This window comes from Pongo abelii, chromosome 21 (genome assembly GCF_028885655.2).
Source record: "Pongo abelii isolate AG06213 chromosome 21, NHGRI_mPonAbe1-v2.0_pri, whole genome shotgun sequence".
Lineage (NCBI taxonomy): Eukaryota > Metazoa > Chordata > Mammalia > Primates > Hominidae > Pongo > Pongo abelii.
Window position 1 is genome coordinate 5,216,541 of NC_072006.2, and position 19,303 is coordinate 5,235,843.

The 19,303-nt window shown below is 49.4% G+C and overlaps 1 protein-coding gene across 1 annotated transcript in view; it reads right to left on the reverse strand.

The window, feature by feature from the left end:
* JAG1 (jagged canonical Notch ligand 1) overlaps positions 1 to 18,039 on the reverse strand; it is a 36,341-nt gene extending 18,302 nt beyond the window's left edge. The window contains exons 1-5 of the mRNA XM_002829952.6: positions 17,449 to 18,039; positions 16,693 to 16,998; positions 7,983 to 8,034; positions 2,482 to 2,736; positions 403 to 463 (exon numbers count right to left, since the gene is read on the reverse strand). Coding sequence (XP_002829998.1) covers positions 403 to 463; positions 2,482 to 2,736; positions 7,983 to 8,034; positions 16,693 to 16,998; positions 17,449 to 17,529 — 755 coding nt within the window. The 5' untranslated portion in view covers positions 17,530 to 18,039. The remainder of the gene's footprint in view (positions 1 to 402; positions 464 to 2,481; positions 2,737 to 7,982; positions 8,035 to 16,692; positions 16,999 to 17,448) is intronic.
* Between the last annotated feature and the right edge of the window lie 1,264 nt (positions 18,040 to 19,303).

Here is a 19,303-nt window from a genome sequence, read left to right on the forward strand (position 1 = left end):
GACTTTCGCCTATTGATGGGAAAAGTGGGGGAGGGGGCTGGGAGAAGAAAGCCTTGGTGGAAGAGGAGAGAGATGCAAAGAAACAAGCCCACATCCCTCCATCTAGCTCATCAGCACTGTAAGGGAAGATTATAAAAATGTGTTACCAATCTACAGAAGAGTTAATACATGAAGTCACTGGCTATGCCCAAAGAGTTTCTTTTTATTCCAAGAGAGAAGTGGTGTGTGCATTCCACCAGACAGCTGGTATAATTTAATAAGCTTCGGATGTGTCTATCTGAATTTTTTTTTAAAAAAGCTTTCTTGTTCTCCAAGGAAAAAAGAGGCAGTCACAATAAAGTCAGTTCCTCTCTTACATAAAGGAAAATTAAAAGAAATCTCACAAAAGACCAGTTTATTTACCTGCAGTCACCCGGGAGTTTGCAAGACCCATGCTTGGGACTGCAGCCTTGTCGGCAAATAGCTGTAAAAAACAGAGAAGGGCGTGTCAGCACACTGCCTGTTCCTTGCATCGCCACGGTCATGAGAACGGCCCATTGCATTAAAGTCTGCAAATTCCATGATTTTAATAGATCTCATATCAGGTTCCTTATAAGGAGAGGAAGATGGGAGGGGCCCAAATAACAAAACCAGCTTTAAACTTCAAGGCCTTGTTAGCAGATTCTGAAAACATGATATTGTTTGGGGACAAAATGCAGACAAGTTGATGAGGGAAGGGGGACCTTCATCCAGCCTCTCTAAACCACAGCTACCTGGCTCCTTGAGCAGAGCTTGGTCAGTTTCCATTCTGCCCACACCCTTTTCATTAGAAGAAAACAAGGTATAGATAATCCTTCCCCATCCCACCAGAACACATTCAGATGAGCTTCAGCCTTTAAAAAAAAAAAAAAAAAACCCATACCAAATGCCTGGTTTGAAAATTCCACAGGACTAACAGAGCCAACCAGGCTGGATTCATTGGGCAGGCTAATCTGGTGGCCAGATCTGCTGAGACTTTTGTAAAGTACCCTTGCAGAGCAATTCTCTACTTCATTTAAAAAAAAAGAAAAAAGTAACTTTTAAAAATGTCAGTTTCTAAGACCAGGCACAGTGGCTCATGCCTATAATCCCAACACTTTGGGAGACTGAGGCAGAAGGATCGCTTGAGGCCAGGAGTTTGAGACCAGCCTCAACAACATAGCAAGACTATGTCTACACAAAATAAAAAAGCTGGGTGTGGTGGCATGTGCCTATAGTCCCAGCTACTTGGGAGGCTGAGGCAGGAGGATCACTTGAGCCCAGGAGTTCAAGGCTCCAGTGAGCCATGATTGTGCCATCATGGGTGACAAAGTGAGCATCTTATCTTAAAAAAAAAAAAAACACCAAACAAAAAACCCACACTAAGTGTAAGGTCGTTTAATTTTTAAAACACACTAAAATATGTTAATCAATTCCCCTTTTCATTTGAATTCCAGAAATGCCATCCTTTTTAAACTCTTGTCTCCAATTATTTAAGAAAGCAGTAGTACTACCCGGGAGACCTGTAAATTCCTTCCCCCATGCCCCACCCCCCTCTCATGGTTGAAAAACTCACTTTGAAATTGAGTCTCTCAAAACAATTTACCTAATTGTCATGTAAAATAAGCAGAGTACATTATTGCTCATGAGGGGATATTATACAGTTAACAGAATTACCTATCAAGTTGCTATGAATTGGAATCACTGAATTCTATAAAGGGACTGGGACAGTAGACAGCACAGAGACTAAAAGTGGGCTCAGTCCTACACCAGTAGGAAAGCTTGAGCTAACCACATACCTCTCCCCCTCAATGCCATGCCCCCAAAGACACCCGGTGAAAACTTGCTGCAAGGCTACCCCGAATGCAGGGGCTATCATTTCCTACAGGATTACCTGTTCAGACATCAACTGGGCTAACCTAGTCCTTCCTGTCTGGATCGATTTTGGGTCAAGTTCCTTAGAAGCAGAGTCTGAGAAGGGGATCTGGACATAGGTAGAAGGAATTGAGGGAAGCAGATGGGGTAGGGGAAAGAGCTGAGCAAGAACATGGTTTCAACTGGAGTCTGATTTCAGCCTAATCCCAGGGTAAGCTCTAGAGTGCAAATTGTACTACTGTTTTAAGGCAAAGGAAGCTGGGCTTTGTAGCCCTATGTCTGTCAATCAGGCTGTGAGCTGGAGGAATGGGGCATGCACTGGTTTGGCCAAGGACAAGTCTCCTGAGAAGGAGCAGCTGTGAGCTGTTGGCAGCCAACACAGCACCTGGGGGATGGGGATGCCAGTAAAGGGGATCTGGATGGGGCACCAACAGCATCTTCTACACTCAGCATCTTCATGCTGCAGGCCCAGAATAACAGCCAAAATCCCACCCCACCTGAGATAGCCACATGCCACCTGCCTGCTGGTGGGGTGATAAATGGACACTAAAAGCAACAGGCACACAGGCACATGCCCGCACACACACACACACACACACACACACATACCTCTGTTACATTCGGGGCCCATCCAGCCTTCCATGCAAGTTTTGTTGCCATTCTGGTCACAGGCATAGTGTCCAAAGAAGTCATCTCTGGGGCGGCAGAACTTATTGCAGCCAAAGCCATAGTAGTAGTCATCACAGGTCACGCGGATCTGATACTCAAAGTGGGCAACGCCCGTGTTCTGCTTCAGCGTCTGCCACTGCCGGCTGGGGTTGATCATGCCCGAGTGGGAAGCCTTTTCAATAATACTGTCAGGTTCTATAGACAAAGTGATGAATCGTGTTAATATTCACATTGGAGCCTTCTTCCCTGACCATTTTGGCTTTTTAAAATAAAAACATATGCACATGCTACAAAATTCTATCTGTTGTTCAAAAAGGCAAAGAAATGAAAAGTTTATGCCCCTACCCAGGGACAACCTGTTACCACTTATTTACCTTCTTTAATGGGTACACAGTATTTCATTGTCTGGAAACACCAATAAATAATTTACCTAGTCCCTGACATGTGTGCATGTGAGTCCTTTGGGCTTCTTACTATTAAACAAAGCCACAGTGAGCGTTCCTTGAACATATCTGCCTGTGTATGGTTCCCACAATGAGATACTCTAGAAATGGAAGTGCTGAATCAGAGTCCGTGCACAACCAATCAACCTCTGTCCACAGTCTCAAACTACCCAGTCTGTCCTTCCACCACCCAGGAAGCTGTGTTTCCCAATAACACTGCCCACGTTGTACATTATCAAACCTTCTAATCTATGCCTGATAGGTAAAGAGGTATCTCATTTAATTAGCACGTCATTAAGTCATGGCGAGAGCCCTTTCTGGTAGTTACAAAACCATTTATATTTGTTCCTGTGAACAGCAACAGCTTCTCTCCTCTGCCAACTTTTCTATTACATTGCCATACTGACTTGCAAGTGCTCTTTACATATGAGAGAAAGTAGCTCCCTATGGAATGTTGCTCTTGAAGAAATTTCATTATTCCAGATAAAGGTCAGCAATCATTTCTGGTTTTAGAGTTTTACGTCTTGCTCAGAAAAGCTTTTTGTCCATTTCAAGACTCTTAACTGGAAGCCAAGGAGAGGACTGAGTTACATTTTTTTTTTTTTTTTTTTTTTTTACAATTGTTAACATGGCAACCTTTAAAGCCAGCTCTTAAATACCAACACCTTGAACTTGATGCATTCCACCTTTCTCCTCTGTCCAGAAGGCAGATGGGAGAATAATTCACCAAAGTTTAGACACAGGTAAATTGAGGGGAGGGTTTCTTTTTTCCTTTTCTTTTTTTGAGCCAAGTCATGCTCCTGAAAAAAAAAAAATGCTTACTGAGGAAAATAAACACCTCGAGTTCAAGCAGCTCTCAGGAGTATGTAGTCCCTGCCCTGAGGCCACTTATCATCTAGTTTGAGAAGAGACAGGTACAAAAATAGCTCAAACATCAGGTGCCAGCAGTTCAGGGGAGGGATCTGAAAAGGGAGCAAGGCACTAAGTCAGCACCCCAACCTGGTTTTGTGTTTGTTTTCTTAAACCTGCCAGCATCAACTCTTCATCACCTTGTCAAATTCAAGGCTATCTTGGACAGACAGTTAGGACCGACTTGCAATGTCTTTGTGATTCTTACCCACCCACCCACGTGGCTGTTTTTCTAGGCGTCGGGCCCATGCTCTTTTACAAAGTGATGCAAGCCCTGTAGGTGACCGGGAGAGAAGGGACTCCTGGGTGGCTTCATCCACACACCACTTCCAACAGGGCCCCAGCGTTCACCCTCTGGGGCTCTCAGACTGCTGCGTGGGCAAGACAAGCCTTGAACAAGCTCACATACCTGCAGCCTGACACCCCGGCACGCACTGAACCACTTGCAGGTAACACTTCACTCATTTTTGCAAATAAACAGAGGCCAAGGAATGACAAAAATGTCTCTCCATTAACTATGTTTGCTCTGCTGGTTCAGTTAAAAAGCATGGTAGGCTACTACCCATGCGCTTACAAGATCTTCATAAAAGGGATCGGTTAAACACACTAGCCATGGCTCAAAGGCATCCAGCTTCTGAGGCTGGTATCAACAACAAACAGTTCAGACAAGAGTCCAGGGCAATCCTAGGGGTGCAGGACTGATATGTACTTTTCAGTCACGCGGTAAGCTTTCCACTTATTTCCGGGAAGTGTCATGCAGAGGTTCACTTCAGAATCCTCAGTGGAGCTATGGAGATGCATACATAATTTCACACCTGCTCAGGGAGGGGGTCGAGTGTGTCTGGGTTCAAATACGCCTGCTGCCTGCTTCCTGATCACGCTTCCCTTCAGCTTGGGGCAGTGGAAAGGTATCTGTGGCAGTTCGCTTGGCAGTCCAGCCTTATGATTGAAAAAGGATGTCACCACGCCTCCCTGCAATCCCCAGTGCCGTGAAGATGAATCACGAAGAACACGTGACCACCTCGCAGGCCAAGAAGGTGGTGATGAAGGGCGAGTCTGAGCATAACCTGGGACCACACCAACCCAAAAACCCGGAAGGGGGCCTCAGCCGAGAAAGCTAAACTACAGGGAAAACCTGGTCTGAAGTGTGCCTATTTATGCTTACATGTCTATTATGCATTACAGTAAACTGAAACCATTTGCTCTAGGGGAGGAAGAAATTTGGAACTCTATATACCACAGTCCCAAAATGTAATAAAAGACTTCGGAGGACCGATGACAGAAGGACCAGCCTTAAATACTTTCAAATACATAAACAGCACCTAGGCTATATTTGGGCCCAAGTCTGCCTGTGAGGGCTCACAGCAGAGCTGATAGAAGGAATTCTCTGCCCTAAAACTCAGGGCTCTGCCTTTGATTTACATCTGAAGCCAGAATGTTTACAACTCGCTTGGGTCTCACAGGGCAGCCAACTCCATTTGGGCTTCTGAACATCCTTAGCTTCTGCCCTGTGGAGTGTGGTCCAGAGGGAGTGGCTGAGGGTGAAGAAAGGAACAAAACACTCCAGGTAGCATAAACAGCATGTGCAAAGGTCCTGAGGCCAGAGAGCATGCGATGTAGTTGAGGATAGAAAGGCAACTGCTAGGGTATGGCCAGGCTACAGATACGATGGGCAACATGGTGTGTAAGACAAGGCTGGCAGGGAGACAAAGCTAGGCTGCACAGAGTCTTGTGGGCCACATGAACATCTGTCCCAAGAGCAACAGAAGGCCACCAAGTGGTTGGTTTTTCATAATAAGGGTCACAAGCAAATGTTATGGCTCTGAAAAGACCAGGATGGCAGAAGAATGGGAGAAAGCACTAGAGGTGAGTCAGAGCAGATAACGGTGGACCAGACGGAGGCTACTCTAAGTTCAGTCATGAGCAGATGACTGGACCAGGGCAGTGGCAGAAGGCAGGCGGAATCAAGTGAAGAGCTGGAGAGATTTTTCAGAACTTGGAGGTGGACTAGGTATGGATGCTAACAGAGAGGGGGTACACAGATCGCCTTCTATATTTCTGGCTTATGGCAATGAGTGTTCAAATATCGGTGCCAGACACCCAGAAGGGGCCCTGGGGAAGGGACTGCTTTTGGCAAGAGAAGATCCTGAGTTTGGTTTTGACTGTGCTGAATTCAAGATTCCTTGGAAGCATCATAAAAGAGGCCAAATAGGCAAGTGGAGAAACCATTTCCACCAAACCCATCTCCCTCTTCAGGGTTCACCAAGTGAGTTTTGATAACCTGCAATGGGCACCCTTGAGGTTTAAAAGAACTTTATTCCTAACCCAATCTTTCTTGTCCTCTTCCAGGGATTTGGTTACCCCCCCGCCAGGAGATGAAACATCCTAGAACCCCAAAATCGGGCTACCTGGAAATGCAGACAACTGTGGGTAGCTCTGGACAAGCCCTGGGTTCCCAGGGGACATAACTCCCTGACCTGCGAGGTGACAGGAGGCCCAGGAAAGGTTCTGCGAATGCTGCAGTGTGGCGGGGAGGTCTCTCACATGTCCCTAACAAGTATACTGACCCGGCTCTTATCACGGGCCAGGATCAACCTCAAGCTGTTCACTCTACCGGGTGGATTGTTTTAATAGCTAAAAGGGAGGGGAAAGAACACCATGCCGACACCATACTATTACAGAAGAGCCTATGTCTCCCCCCTCCTCAACCCCTTCTGCCTAACGCTTAGTTACCATTGTAAGCAGGTCACAGTGACATAATGTTCACAGTCCTCAACGTTTGTGGCAGGGAGGGGAGAACAAACAGGTGCCTATGACCCTGACTGGCATTAGCCATAGCCAAGGCTGACAAAGTTTCTCTGCCACCCCCACACGCACCCCCCACAGCATTACGGGGTAGCCCTCTGGGGAGGAAGACTCGAACCTTGGACTTTCATGAGCTCCCCTCCAGGGAGGATGACATCCAAAAAGCTGGACTTAAGATTCCCAAGCTAGAAGAGTGACCCAAATGGCCTGGGACTCTCTGGCATATCGGGGCTCAGCAATGATACTGTGGCTCCAAGTGGCCCAATAAGCCAGCCACAGGTGGAAGCTGCCCACGTAGCAGGCACTGAGCCCTCACTGCACCCACGGTGGGCATTCACCATTTTCTGTCAGCAAAAAAGCAAGGCAAGGAAAGAGGAAAAGATGTTATTCACAGTGACAGCAAACAAAAAAAAAAAATGGTAAGATAGAAAAGCAAAAAGTACAAGGCATTCAGAGAACAGAGAGCCAAGACAAGAAGCTGGATCCACTCTTCCTCATGCACAGACCAAGAGATTTCAGTGCGCATCAAGTTTTCCAGCGACCGCAACCCAAACGCTGCTGGCAAAAAGGGAACTTGAAGTTTCGGCTCGTGAGCGAAAACATTGTGAAGTTACAATTAAAGAGCAAGACTACTTTGTAAGCCAGACTATGTCATTTCAATCACATCCTCCATGGCTTATCCACCAAAACCAACCCCTCACAGTCCTGAAAGGCAACCTGCACTGAAAACAGAGCCATCTTTCAGAAAGGGACAAGGCAGGTAATGGCTGTGAAGCTCTGGAATTCCGCTTCAATGAAAGGTTTGTGGAGCAGTGTGGGAAACCCAGACAGGCTAGAAGCTCACCTGCCCACCAAGTGAAATTCAAGGTCGGTCTCTAGAGCCCGGCACCACCTTTATGGCTTTATCTTTCTGATGAGAGACTAAACACTCACTTAAAGTTTAAATGGACTTTTAAAAAGTCACTACTTTGATCCTTTAGCAGACTACAAGGTTTTAAAGTTGTAAAACCATTAAGATCTCTATCCCGAAGATAATCTAGGTTTCATAATCAGGGAATGAGTTAACTGGGAGTCTGTTCTGGCCACTTAATATTCCAAGCAAAAATTCTAGAAAAGTTAAGGAATACATTCCACTGAAGTTTCACCCTGGGGTACAGGGGAGAACAGAAGGCAAGGGGTGGCAGAAATCGTAAGTACTAAGGAGACAGATCCAGCTCCAACTGGTTGGCCAAGCCCCACACTTCCACGTGTGTTTAGAGAAAAGTCCACAGAAGCGATACTTACGAACGGTGTCATTACTGGAATCCCATGCCTCCACAAGCAACGTATAGGACCTCTGCAAGACAAACAAACAATTTAGCAATTCAGAAACAGGGTCGACTCTCCAAAATCTCGTACATTCTTGGCCTCCCAGAATACCCCACCAAACAAAACCATAATGCCAAAATAAAAATTCTGTTGGTTGTTGCATTGAGTTCCCGGATGTTTAAATCCAAACCAACTCCCCTTCCTTTGTCAGTACTCTTCCCAGGTTGACAAATGACTCCTTTCACCTGGCAGGGACGCACTGGGGTCAACATGCATGCAGGCAGCTCAAAGCTGAGATCAGGAAATGCCACCTCACTATATGATATGAGAGTATTTAGCATATAGTTTCCCAAAACTTTCCAGACCCCGACCCTAGTGCATGAGGAAACACACACACACACACAAAGAATTTATTCTAAGCTAACCTCACCAGGTATTTGTACCGAGGGGGTATTGCTAAGGTTACACTTTGGGCCCTGGTGAGGCAGTCTCTAGGGAGGCCCCCTTTTCCTTTTTAGAACCCCTTTGAAAGCTCTGTCTGTGTGAGACCATCCTGGCTCCCACAAGTATCGGGTAACTCTAGGAAACAGGAGGGGGTAGAGGCAAAGCGACTCTGCAAGACAAAGAAGTCAACCTCACTTGGGCGGTGGAGTTGGGGGCAGATCCCAGGGAAGAAAGTACAAAGGGAGAAACAACCGCACACCCATGGGTTATATTTATTGATGAACTTATCTGTTAATAAGATCTAACATTCCAAGAATAATCAGTCTACTAACTAAACAAATTCCCTGGATACTGGCAAGAAGCCAGCTGTTAAACTGAAGGCACCTTTTATCTTCCAAGCTTATCTCAGAATTCCACCTCCCCACCCCCAGCCAAACCTAAGCTATTAGCAAATTCCCTCCTTTTCTAAAATTTTCCTTCATAATTTACAGTAAGGTCAGTCTCACAAAACACCAGCATTTAAATGAAGCTTCTGCTATCTTGGCGCTGAAGAAATGTACTCAAGGCAGGTGGGGTAGACAAGGAACATGAACTGGGTTATGAATCCCTGCTTTGCTGTGTCAGAAACCAAGCCATAGGAAATAGAAGCGTGTATAGATTAAATAATACCGTGCTGTGCCACCAGAAGCACACTGCTGCCAAGAGAAGAGAAAGCACCTATAAGATAAAGGAAAAAGAGAAAAAGGGAGGGTAAAAGGGAGTTTCATTCATAACTCAAGGCCAGCTTAGTGCTCTCACAGTGACACAGCAGGTCATCTCTGAATATAAAAATATCTTGTGATAGACCCTGCCTTGGAATTCAGCCGAAATATGTTTCATACTCAAAGCAGAGTAGGATTCCATTTCGTTCACTGATAACTGTGGGAAAATGCTCAGAAAAGCAAGCAAAACCGGGCAAGCCGGGGCACATACCCAGCCCTCTCCTGTTAGTGGCCACAGGTCCAAATTCATTGCTGTTGTTACTATTTTATTAGCGAAAGTTATACCTTATTTACTGCCTCTTTAAGTTTCTTAGGACTTCCTGCAAATTACAGGACTCTTCCCTAAGAGCAGCAAGAAATTATATTTCTCTACTGATTTGAGTAAGAGCACAGTCAAAATGAGGCCAGATGTGTGGCTGATTCTGTATAATTAAGCCCTTCATTTGCTGGTCACATTGAGGCCCACGTCCTCCACTTCAACAATATTGTTGTAATTAATCCTCTGATTAAATGCATTGATACCAGGAGTTTTGACAGACTTGCACAAGCGCTAAACACATAATACCCACAAACCCCACTACAAGGGAAGGCGCCGGGACTAAGCTGGCATGGCAGTACTAACTCGGTTTAATACTCAAAGAGGAAAGCATCCTTAGGTCTTGCACAAGAACTTGGAAGACCAAGCAGTCTACCAGGCTCATCCTCGCCAGAACTGGGAAAACCTCAGAAGTTGCTGACCAACATCACCCCACCTGGAGAGAAAAGAATTGCACACAGCCCTACGTGCCTGGCTCTGTGATTTTCCATGAACTGCCCTTCTTTCTCAGAGGCAGAGACAGGGTGAGGGCAGGGAGCTACAGTGACAGCAACAAAGCCTGGACTTTTTTTCCTGTTTGTTTCAGGGAGGGGATTAGGGTCTCCTGGGGCAGGAGGATTCCTCCTGCCCAGCCCTACAGAGAAAAAGGATTCCCTCCAAGGCTCCTATTAGGAGGCACTCAACCTCCCACTCCATCCCCACACTATAGATCAGCAATCAAGATAATTTAACAATGATTATTAGTTGCTAGAGAACTTTAATTTTTCCCAGGCCCACGCTTGACCTCTGTACATCCCTGAACATACACCCAGGCACTGAGATCCCAGATCACGCACCCTGCATCAAAGCAGGGACCAGGCCACAGAGCAGCAAATCCACTATGCCGAAGTCACATACAAGCAGCCACTGCAACTCTGACTCCCCAGTAGAGGCTGAGTCCTCCATCCCAGGAGGGCTTGGAAAGGCAAGTGTTCAAACTTAAGTTTATACAGCAAAACAACAACAACAAAAGCAAATACCTGGGTTTTTCTTGGTTTCAGACTACAGAACTAAGACTCTGCCAAAGAGTCACCTGGCTTTCATCTTTTTTCCTTATGTTTTCCGGAACAATACTGTGGAGGCCACACAGGAGGGAGGCGTAGCAAACAGATCTTCAGTCTGGATTTGCAAAGTGAGTCACTTCAGCCCCTTCCCAGCTCCAAGCCCAAGGAAATCTGGAAACCTGGCAGCTGGTTCCCATTCTGGTGTGGCATCAAAGAGGAATGGTCAGCCTTCGGAATTGCTTTTTGGAAGATTTCTGTGGAATTCTACCTAGAGGAGAGTCCTGGCATCAAAGCCCCAAGGCATCCAAGGGCCACCAGGCTCCCCACAAGGCTGGGGCCCCTGCGCCTCCTCCCGCCCTCCACACTTAGGCTGCTGTGCCAAGGTTGTGTTCTCTGCCCTGTCCCACTCCACGGCGGTTACCTTGGCACTGGGCAGAGCGGTAAGCACTTAATTGCCACATTAAGAAGGGGGGATGTAAGAAACAAAGGTAATTGTGTTGGCAGCCGGGAGCTTCCTTTTCCTGGCAACAGTGACAGCCAAACCAAGCCCTGAGAAGCGGCTGCCTCCCCTCCTGCCAAGCTGATGGACACAAATAAACCGCCATCCAAACGGCACGCGTGCGGCGTCCAAAACCCCAGGCTGCTGCGACAGGCAGGCCCGCCGGCGGCACGCACATCCTGGGAATGCCCGATGTGCCAACGCGGCCATTGTGCACAGTCAGTCGGCTCCCGGGGTTCGTCAGGGGCCCTGAGCTCTGCTGACTCAACTGTTGCTTCCTGTCGCTTGTCCTGTATTAGCATTATTTTTGGAGAGGCCCCATTATTCTCCATAATCCTCATTTCAGTCAATTCGGCCAACTCTATTGTCCTGCCTGTGTCTGGGTGGCCAGAGTATAAAATATTCCAGTCACAAAACATATTAAGCAGAAAAGGTTGCAGGGAGTCCATGTGTGGCACACGCACACGTACTCATGCACACGATGCCAGTGGGTTTTGGGAAAGTGAGATAAGAAAGGACAACTATGCTATAGCATCTAGGCTAAGACTTCAGGCACAGAAAGCAATCAAGTCTGTAGGGCTTGACATGTCAATAGAGTCCGATCTGGTTACAAAGGGTGATTTTCTCATCAAAGCCCACCTCAAAGGCTCACCAAGGGGCCCCAAAGCTCATATCCAGATTTGTGACTCTCAATGAGACATCCCCACCCCCTTTCCCATCATTACCCTTACCTGTTTGAAAAGCATCCCACTGATAATTAAATGCACCAGTTACAAAAGGGTGGCGAGGTTAATAGATAGAATACCAAGAAGCCAGCCAAGCACAACGGTCTGGTTCACACAGAGCAAGCCTGAACAAGAAGCCTTTCTATTTATTTACCAAAAGTGCATAAAAACTGGGTTGAGCTGGTAGAGGACTCTGCATGTTTGACTATTTATGTACTCCTTTAACTACTGGGAGCCACCTTGCGGAATTTCTTCCCAGCACATGCACTGCACCAATGGTAGATGTCACTGGCACCATAAAAAAAAAAAAGTCACAGGGCTGCTGTGGTCCATGCGGTAATCAGAAATCAGCAAAGAAGTCACAACACAGCCACCCAGTGCCATGCACCAAAGTAAAGATGGGATTTCTCTGAACCCAGGACCCTCCTCCATTTCCACCACCATTCTAGAATCACCACTTTCCATTCATCCCAATGTATCTTCCAACAGTTGGAAGAAGAGATTAAGTTTTGAGAGAGAGAGAGAGATATATATATATATATATATATATATATTTAAAAGCTGAAGCCAAGAGTCACTTCTCTCAGCAGCCTAGATCCTAGGCTTGAAGGATAAGGGTAGGTGGAAAAGCAACATGCCTTCCAGAAGTTTACCATGGAAGAATTTGCAGGAATATTTGCATTTATGGATTACAACGCTAATTGTATGCACATCCAGAGATCATGCATTCTTACATTGTCACTAACCTTAGAAGCCGGACATTGGGACCAACTTCTGGCCCTTCTACAATGGGGCCAGTGGGTGATATGATTCCAGCCAAGGCCTCTGTTCACATTCCTGTTTTCAGATCAGAACTGTGAAGGCTCCTTGTTACCTTAACACTGTTTTTAAGTAACTTTTTTCCCCATGCTAAACTTCCCACATGTCTTCTATCTAAAAGGTCCCCGAAGGCACCACTATTTGGTGTGAAGATTTTGAGCAGCATTTAGATTGCTGATTTTCTGGGAGGTTGCATGCCTGTAAGTTGCTGCTGACTCTCCTTTTTACCCACTGAACTCCCCCAAGAGCCTCCAAGCCAAAAGTTTCACCGTTTTCTAAAAACGTCTTAAGTCCCTGTAGAATTGTGGGTGTGGAACTGGTGGGTTGCAAATTCCTATAAGTACTGGAGGTTTGAATAAGTTGCTAAGAAACAAGACAACAAGGAGAAAGAAAACACAGAAGGTTACACCTGCAAGAGAAAAAAAAAAATATTAGAAACCAAGTACCTGGAATAAAGATTCCATTTTTGGAGCAGCTATTCTGCAGATACTTAGCACAGCTCTTTCAAAGCAAGCACAGCTTCACTTTCCCCCAAGCCCAGTATTGCAACACAGACACATCACTTCATCCCTTTGGTTTGAGGTAGACTTCTTAGGGCAAAAGGCGTTTTCTCCACATGCAGAAAGTCCCTTGCTCTGAGCACATACATACACATGTGCTCCTTCTTTGTATACATGCTGATCACATGGGCGGGATGCAAATCCTGGCTGCAGAAAGGAGGCGGGTCAAATCAGAACCCCATCCTTGAGCCCTCCATGTGCCCACACCATATCTACAGAAGCTCAGGGACTGGAAAAGACAGCAAAAGGCATAAAAGTAAGGGCCTGTCAATTACATTCTGTGATTAGCATCATGGAAATTGGTCATTCGGGCCTGAAGTATGAAGGGGGCCAAAGCTGGCATCCTTCACACAGAAGAATCATGTTTCATTGGATTTTCCAAAAAAAAAAAAAAAAAAATTAAGTTGATCTCAGCAAGTGTTTTAATAGGATCGATGGAATTTAAATACGAGGCTAATAAAGCCAGATACCCCAATTGCTTCCCCTAATGTTTCTCTAGATTCATTTCACTCTGGGGCCACCGATGCAGCAATACAGCTAACTGGGGTTCTGAAGTTCCCAAAAAGGTTTTGGAGATGAGTAGTGGTAATTACACTAATGCATTTTTAATAAGCAGGCACTACTGGGATTTAGCACTAATTTTGGGAGGTACAAATTAACCGTTTCAGTGATTTATAAGTGGTAATTCCTAAATTATTTCCTGTTAAGCCCAATTACTTCCCACAATAATGTTCTTATCACTTGGTCCCCCAATTTGAGAATCATTAATCCAGATAGTTGCTGCAAGTTAAGCCCCTTGGAGGAGCAACAGTATGAGAATTAGAAGCCAGTGGTGAAAAACTACCCCAAGACCAGAGCCGGGGCAGTGGACACCACGTGGGACATACTCAGGTATGATATATGGCAGGAAGGGCCACCTCTACAAAGCCTTTTACATGCACACCAGAACGTGGACTGTATTTCATATCTGACCAAATCGTTTCCTTCTCATCCTCTCTAGAACATGAACAGTTGCTTGGATGGGGTCATAATTCCAAACAAAAGGCATGAACTACATGACCTTCTACACTGACCTACCCCTGAACCCTTTGCTGACACCCAGCGTCAGCAAATTTGGGAGGACTCATGCAAATGGTAATTGTGCCTGCTAGGGGTTGAGAGCCCAAGGTGGTTTGGAGTTTTGTTTTGTTTATAACCATATATCCTTTTCTTGCTATCTCATGAATTCTGTACTAAGTTCATTTATCTCCTATTCAAGGAAATCAGTTTTAAAAGACATAGTTAATTGCCAAACTAAATGAAGCTGTGCTCTCTAGTTAAATACTTGCTCAGCTACTTAAAGTATTTCAGTTACATTTATACCCAGCCTGGAATCATTCTTGAAAGTTACGGACTGTGTCGTTTCTCCAACCACATACAGAAAAACAAATACACCTAAACTCCAATTTCTCAAGAGAAGTAAATCTTATGTTTCACAGCAGCCCTTTTTGGGGCATCAGGGTGGAGACTTGTTTATGAGTGATACATGCGTTTGTCCCAACTTCAAAAGAACCACATTCTCAGTGTTGCCCCATCGGTCTTCCCCGATTCGAGAAAAGCCGAGAGTCTATTTCATGGTTGGTGACCCGTGGGGCCTGAAACCACAGAAGAGCACCAGCAAATGCAAATCAATCGCCTCTCCTGCCCTCCCACACTATTTCCGCTCCTTTTCCATTGAGGACTCTCTGACCAAGTGTCAAAAGCGGACAGACGAACTTTTCTAGGTCACTTTTCCTTGGCCAGCCTAGGGAGCAAGCCTCCTTGTTTTCATGCTAGCCATCCCTCTGACCCTACTCTCCAAAATGAGCCTCAGCCAGGCTGCTGCTTTTCCACATCACTAATAAGATTCCTTTTATGGTCTTGTGAAAAGCGAGGGGCTCCAGACAGATCCTCCGGCAGGAGGGTGGAACCACCTGCAGGCCCCTTCCCCCTAAACTCCAAACACACGTTCAAGGGCAGTTTGAGTATTCACAGTCAGCTTGGGCCAGCCAGATTTAAACGTAGCCAGGCTCTTTAGCTTAAAGTTCTCCCTAATAGGGGATTAACAAACAAGATAAATACTCTTGGTAAAAATGAAATCCCACAACAGAAGCAGCCCTTGGACCTCAAGAGAGCTTCACAGACAGTGTTGGTTTTAATTTTTCTTTTTATAAACCCCTTTTCATGGCAGTTTTTGATAACTGTCTTATCTCACCCACAGCAGAGGGCACTTTATAATGCCAACTCCTGTAATCGTGGATTTTAAGAGCCACCCCAAGCTTCATACACAGACACAGCCAGATACTCTCCCCTCTCGTCTCCTCCCAGAATCACAGCCTAAGCCGGCGGACAGGAGGCAGCAGAGTGCACCCCATTAGAGCACGTGGTGGAAAGCAATGCTCTGGGGCACCGAACTCCCCCTCTCACCACCCACCCTCCCAGCACAGGCTAGGCCAAGCCCCAGTCTTGGCAATGAGTCATGCCTCCTGGACAGCGGGAGCCAGGCAGAGGGCACACCCCCAACATTTCCCTTTCCTCCCCTTCTGCAATCGCACCCATCTTCCTTCCACCCATTTTGGGATGTTGCAAGGGCCTCGCTGCACGATCTGCCAGCTGGGCCCAGGCCTCAAGCTCCTTTGGGGGCGGAATGGGGCGGGGGGATGAGGGTCTATCACTTGCACCCGCAGGCACTACCTCCAGAAGACCACCCCTTCCAAGCCTTGGCACGGCCCCCGAAGGCTTGCGGGGGCCGTGCACCCGCCCTTCCCGGGGAAGTCTGCAAACACAGCTGTTCCAGAGCCCGGGAACCGCTGGAAGTGAGGCCACAAGAGCTACACCACTCGGGGGCGGGGGCAGGAAGGGGCCGGCAGCGGGCGGGGGTTCCCGGGTCTACAGCTCCTGTGAGGGCCCCAAGAACCTCCTCCTGCGGCGGCCGCCCCCGGCCCTTGAGCCGAGCCTGGAGAGCGCCCCCGCACACACTAAAATCTCCCGGGGAGCAGCGGGAAACGGACTTCCCCACACCCTCCAGGAAGGACACACCCGCCCTCCCGGCCGTTCACGGGAAAGGGGAGGTTGCCAATTTGGACGGCGTTCGCAGGCCAGAACTGCGCCGAGTTGCCTTCCACGGCGCACCAGGTTTAATTAGTTAAGTAAAGAGATCAGCTACAACGATCTCTTGGCTTGGGGCCGGGAGGGTTACTCTGGCAACTTCAAGGTGCAAATTTACACCGGCCTTCCTAGGAGCCTGGTCCCATAACCCCTCTGGGATCCCCACTTTTGTGCACTAAGCAAACAGCAGCAGGAATGGGACCCACCTCGACTACCCCAGCCGAGATCTAACTATAGTGTCCCGGCTCCCTCACCCGCCACCCCTAGAGATTTTCCCAGTTAGCGCCGAGTTTCAAGCCAAAGCCCTTTAAATCCCTCTCGCAAGGGATGGCAGGGCTTGGCTAGGCACGGGTATGAGTCTCCGCCCGGCCTCCTTCCCGAGTGGTCACTCACCGGCCAGGCGAAACTGAAAGGCAGCACGATGCGGTTGCGGTCGTTGCCGCGGCTGGCCTTGAGGTTGAAGGTGTTGCCCCCGATGACAGGCGTGGACCCTGAGCCGAAGCTGCAGGGCCCCCCGGCCGTGACGCGGGACTGATACTCCTTGAGGCACACTTTGAAGTATGTGTCACACTCGTCGCGGGTGCACTTGCGGTCTCCCGGGTTCCGGGCGCCGCCGCAGCAGTTCCCGTTCTGCAGCTCCCCGTTCACGTTCTGCATGGACAGGATCTCCAACTCGAACTGACCCGAGGCCCCACACACCTGCCGGCGAGGGAAGGAGGAAGGTCAGTGCGGGAGAAAGCTGTTTTCTTCGAGTATAGAGGTGGTGACTCCCTCCCACTCCCCTCCCCGACCAGCCCTCCTCGCCGAGTGAAAATAATTTTGCAAAACTACGTTCAAGGACTCCACATGATTCCGGGGCAAAAAAAAAAAAAAAAAAAAAAGGCACGAGTGCGGAAGAAATCCGACGACTTCCCGGGGGGCAAGAGCGGAGGGAACGCGCCCCTGCCCGGCCTGGAGGGGTCACCCTCAGGAGGCCGGGGCTCCCGTGGGGGAGTTGACGCGCTCAACCCAGGTGCAGCCGCTCGGGCGCAGGGGCGAAGAGTCGGGCGCTCTAGGGCTGCCGAGCCTGCTCGCGGGGCTTAACCGCCCAGGGCGCCGCGAGGGGAGGGAGACGACGGCTGGGAGGGAGGCCCGGAGAAGGGCTCCTACCTTGGCTCGCAGGGCACAGAGCAGGGCGAGCAGGAGGCTTAGGGGGCGCCCGGGCCGGCCGCGCGTCCGTGGGGAACGCATCGCTGCGCCGTGCGCCGCGGGCACTCGGGACGCCGCCGCTGCTGTTCTCGCTGGTGCTGCCGCCGGTGCTGCCGTCGCCGCTGCCCCTGCGGCCGCCGCGTCCCGGCTCTAATATACTCCGCCGATTGGAGCATGCACGACTGGAAAACAACACCACTTTTCAAAAGCCCTTTCAAGAGCGGCCCGTTCCAGAAGGCAAAGAGCCCGGCCTCCTTTTATTATTCTGATCGCTTCTTTGAGACGCTCCCCCTCCTCTTCCACCTCCCGGCTTTCTTTCCTTCTCTCGCGCTCCCCTTCTTTTATTATTATGATTATGCGCAGCCTTTTATTCCCTTTCAGATCAGCTGCATGGAAAAAGGGGGGAGGGAGGGGAGAAAAAAAAAACCCAGCCTAGCTCGCGGGCCGGCCGCAGGTAACACAATGACGCGTGCCCGCCCGGCTCTCGGAGAGGGACCCGGAGAGCCCGTCTGGCAGCAGCGGCCGGGGCTGGCCACCTCTACCCAGCACGCCGGGCAGGGCGCATGCGCACTTATTAATATTCATGAGAGGGCGTGCTCACCCAGGGCACGCCCCTCCCCTTCACGTTGCTGGGGAGGGGGTAGTGCGGGGAAGAACTTGGAAGGGGTTGGGGGCTGCGGGATGCTCAGGGAGGCGTAGGAGTACCGGGGCCCCACACCAACCCCCGCCCTCGGGAGCTTCGGGCCAGGAGGGAAGGGAGAGTGCGGGGAGGTACCTGGAAGGGATCGTTGCTCAGGGAAGCCTGGAGGCCCCCAGCGGGGACCGCCCCCTCGGGCGCCCCGGGCCGGGCGCCTTTGCCCGCGCGTCGGGGCCCCAGGTGTAGGCGCCGCGGCGCTGACTGAGCGGTCGGAGCGGGGCAGCTTCCGCCTTCCGAACCGCCTGCGTCAGCTGCGGCTTTCGCCGCGGGAGGAGGGCCTGCCTGCCCGCCGGGAGTTCGGCCCGCTTCCCGCGAGCGAGCCGCCCAGAGCGCTCTGCTGGCGGCAGAGGCGGCGGCGAGGCTGGCGCGCTTGCCGCCGTCTGCTCGCCCCGCGGAGGCGACCTGGGCAGACGCTGCTGGGAACTTTGAAAAACTTTCCTGGAGCCAGGCTTGCCGCAGATTCGAGGGGAAGCCTCGGCCGCGTCCCACCCCCTCCCAAATCCGAGTCTGCGGAGCCTGGGAGGGCTCCCAGCTTCCTTTCCAAACCGCGCTGGGGCAGAGGCGCGGGGAAACCGGGGATAGAAGGCGGCGGGCACGCCGGGGCCATGTTCAGGCTTTGGGAAGGGCCGGCGGAGATGCTGGTGGGCTTGGACGCCCTCCCCGGCCTGCCGCCCGGGCCGCAGTGCCGGGATTGCACCTGTAGGCGGCCTCCGAGCAGTTCTCTGGGTGGCAAGAGATGGGCCTGGGAGGGACCGTGTCCCCACCACCGTTAGCCGCGGAACTTGCCTTCTCTGGGGTGGCAGTGGAAACCGATACTGTTTTCCACCTTGAGGCAAGCCTCGCAATTAACAGCTACACTCCCGGTCATAATCAATGTCGAAGAAATCCCGTGGGCTGGCCGTAGCCTCTGCCAACCCCTCTTCCAGCGGGCTTGCTGTTGCATTTGAGGGGACCTTTATATGGAAACATCGACTTCCTTTGAAGGGTGGACAAAGTTTTGGCCCTAATAGTGGGTATGTCCTGCAGAAAAGCGTGACTATTCAGCGGCCGGTTTGGGGCTTGAGTTCTCCTGGGTGTGGGGCGTGATGGGCTGGCAATAGGTCAAGGGAAAATAGTTTC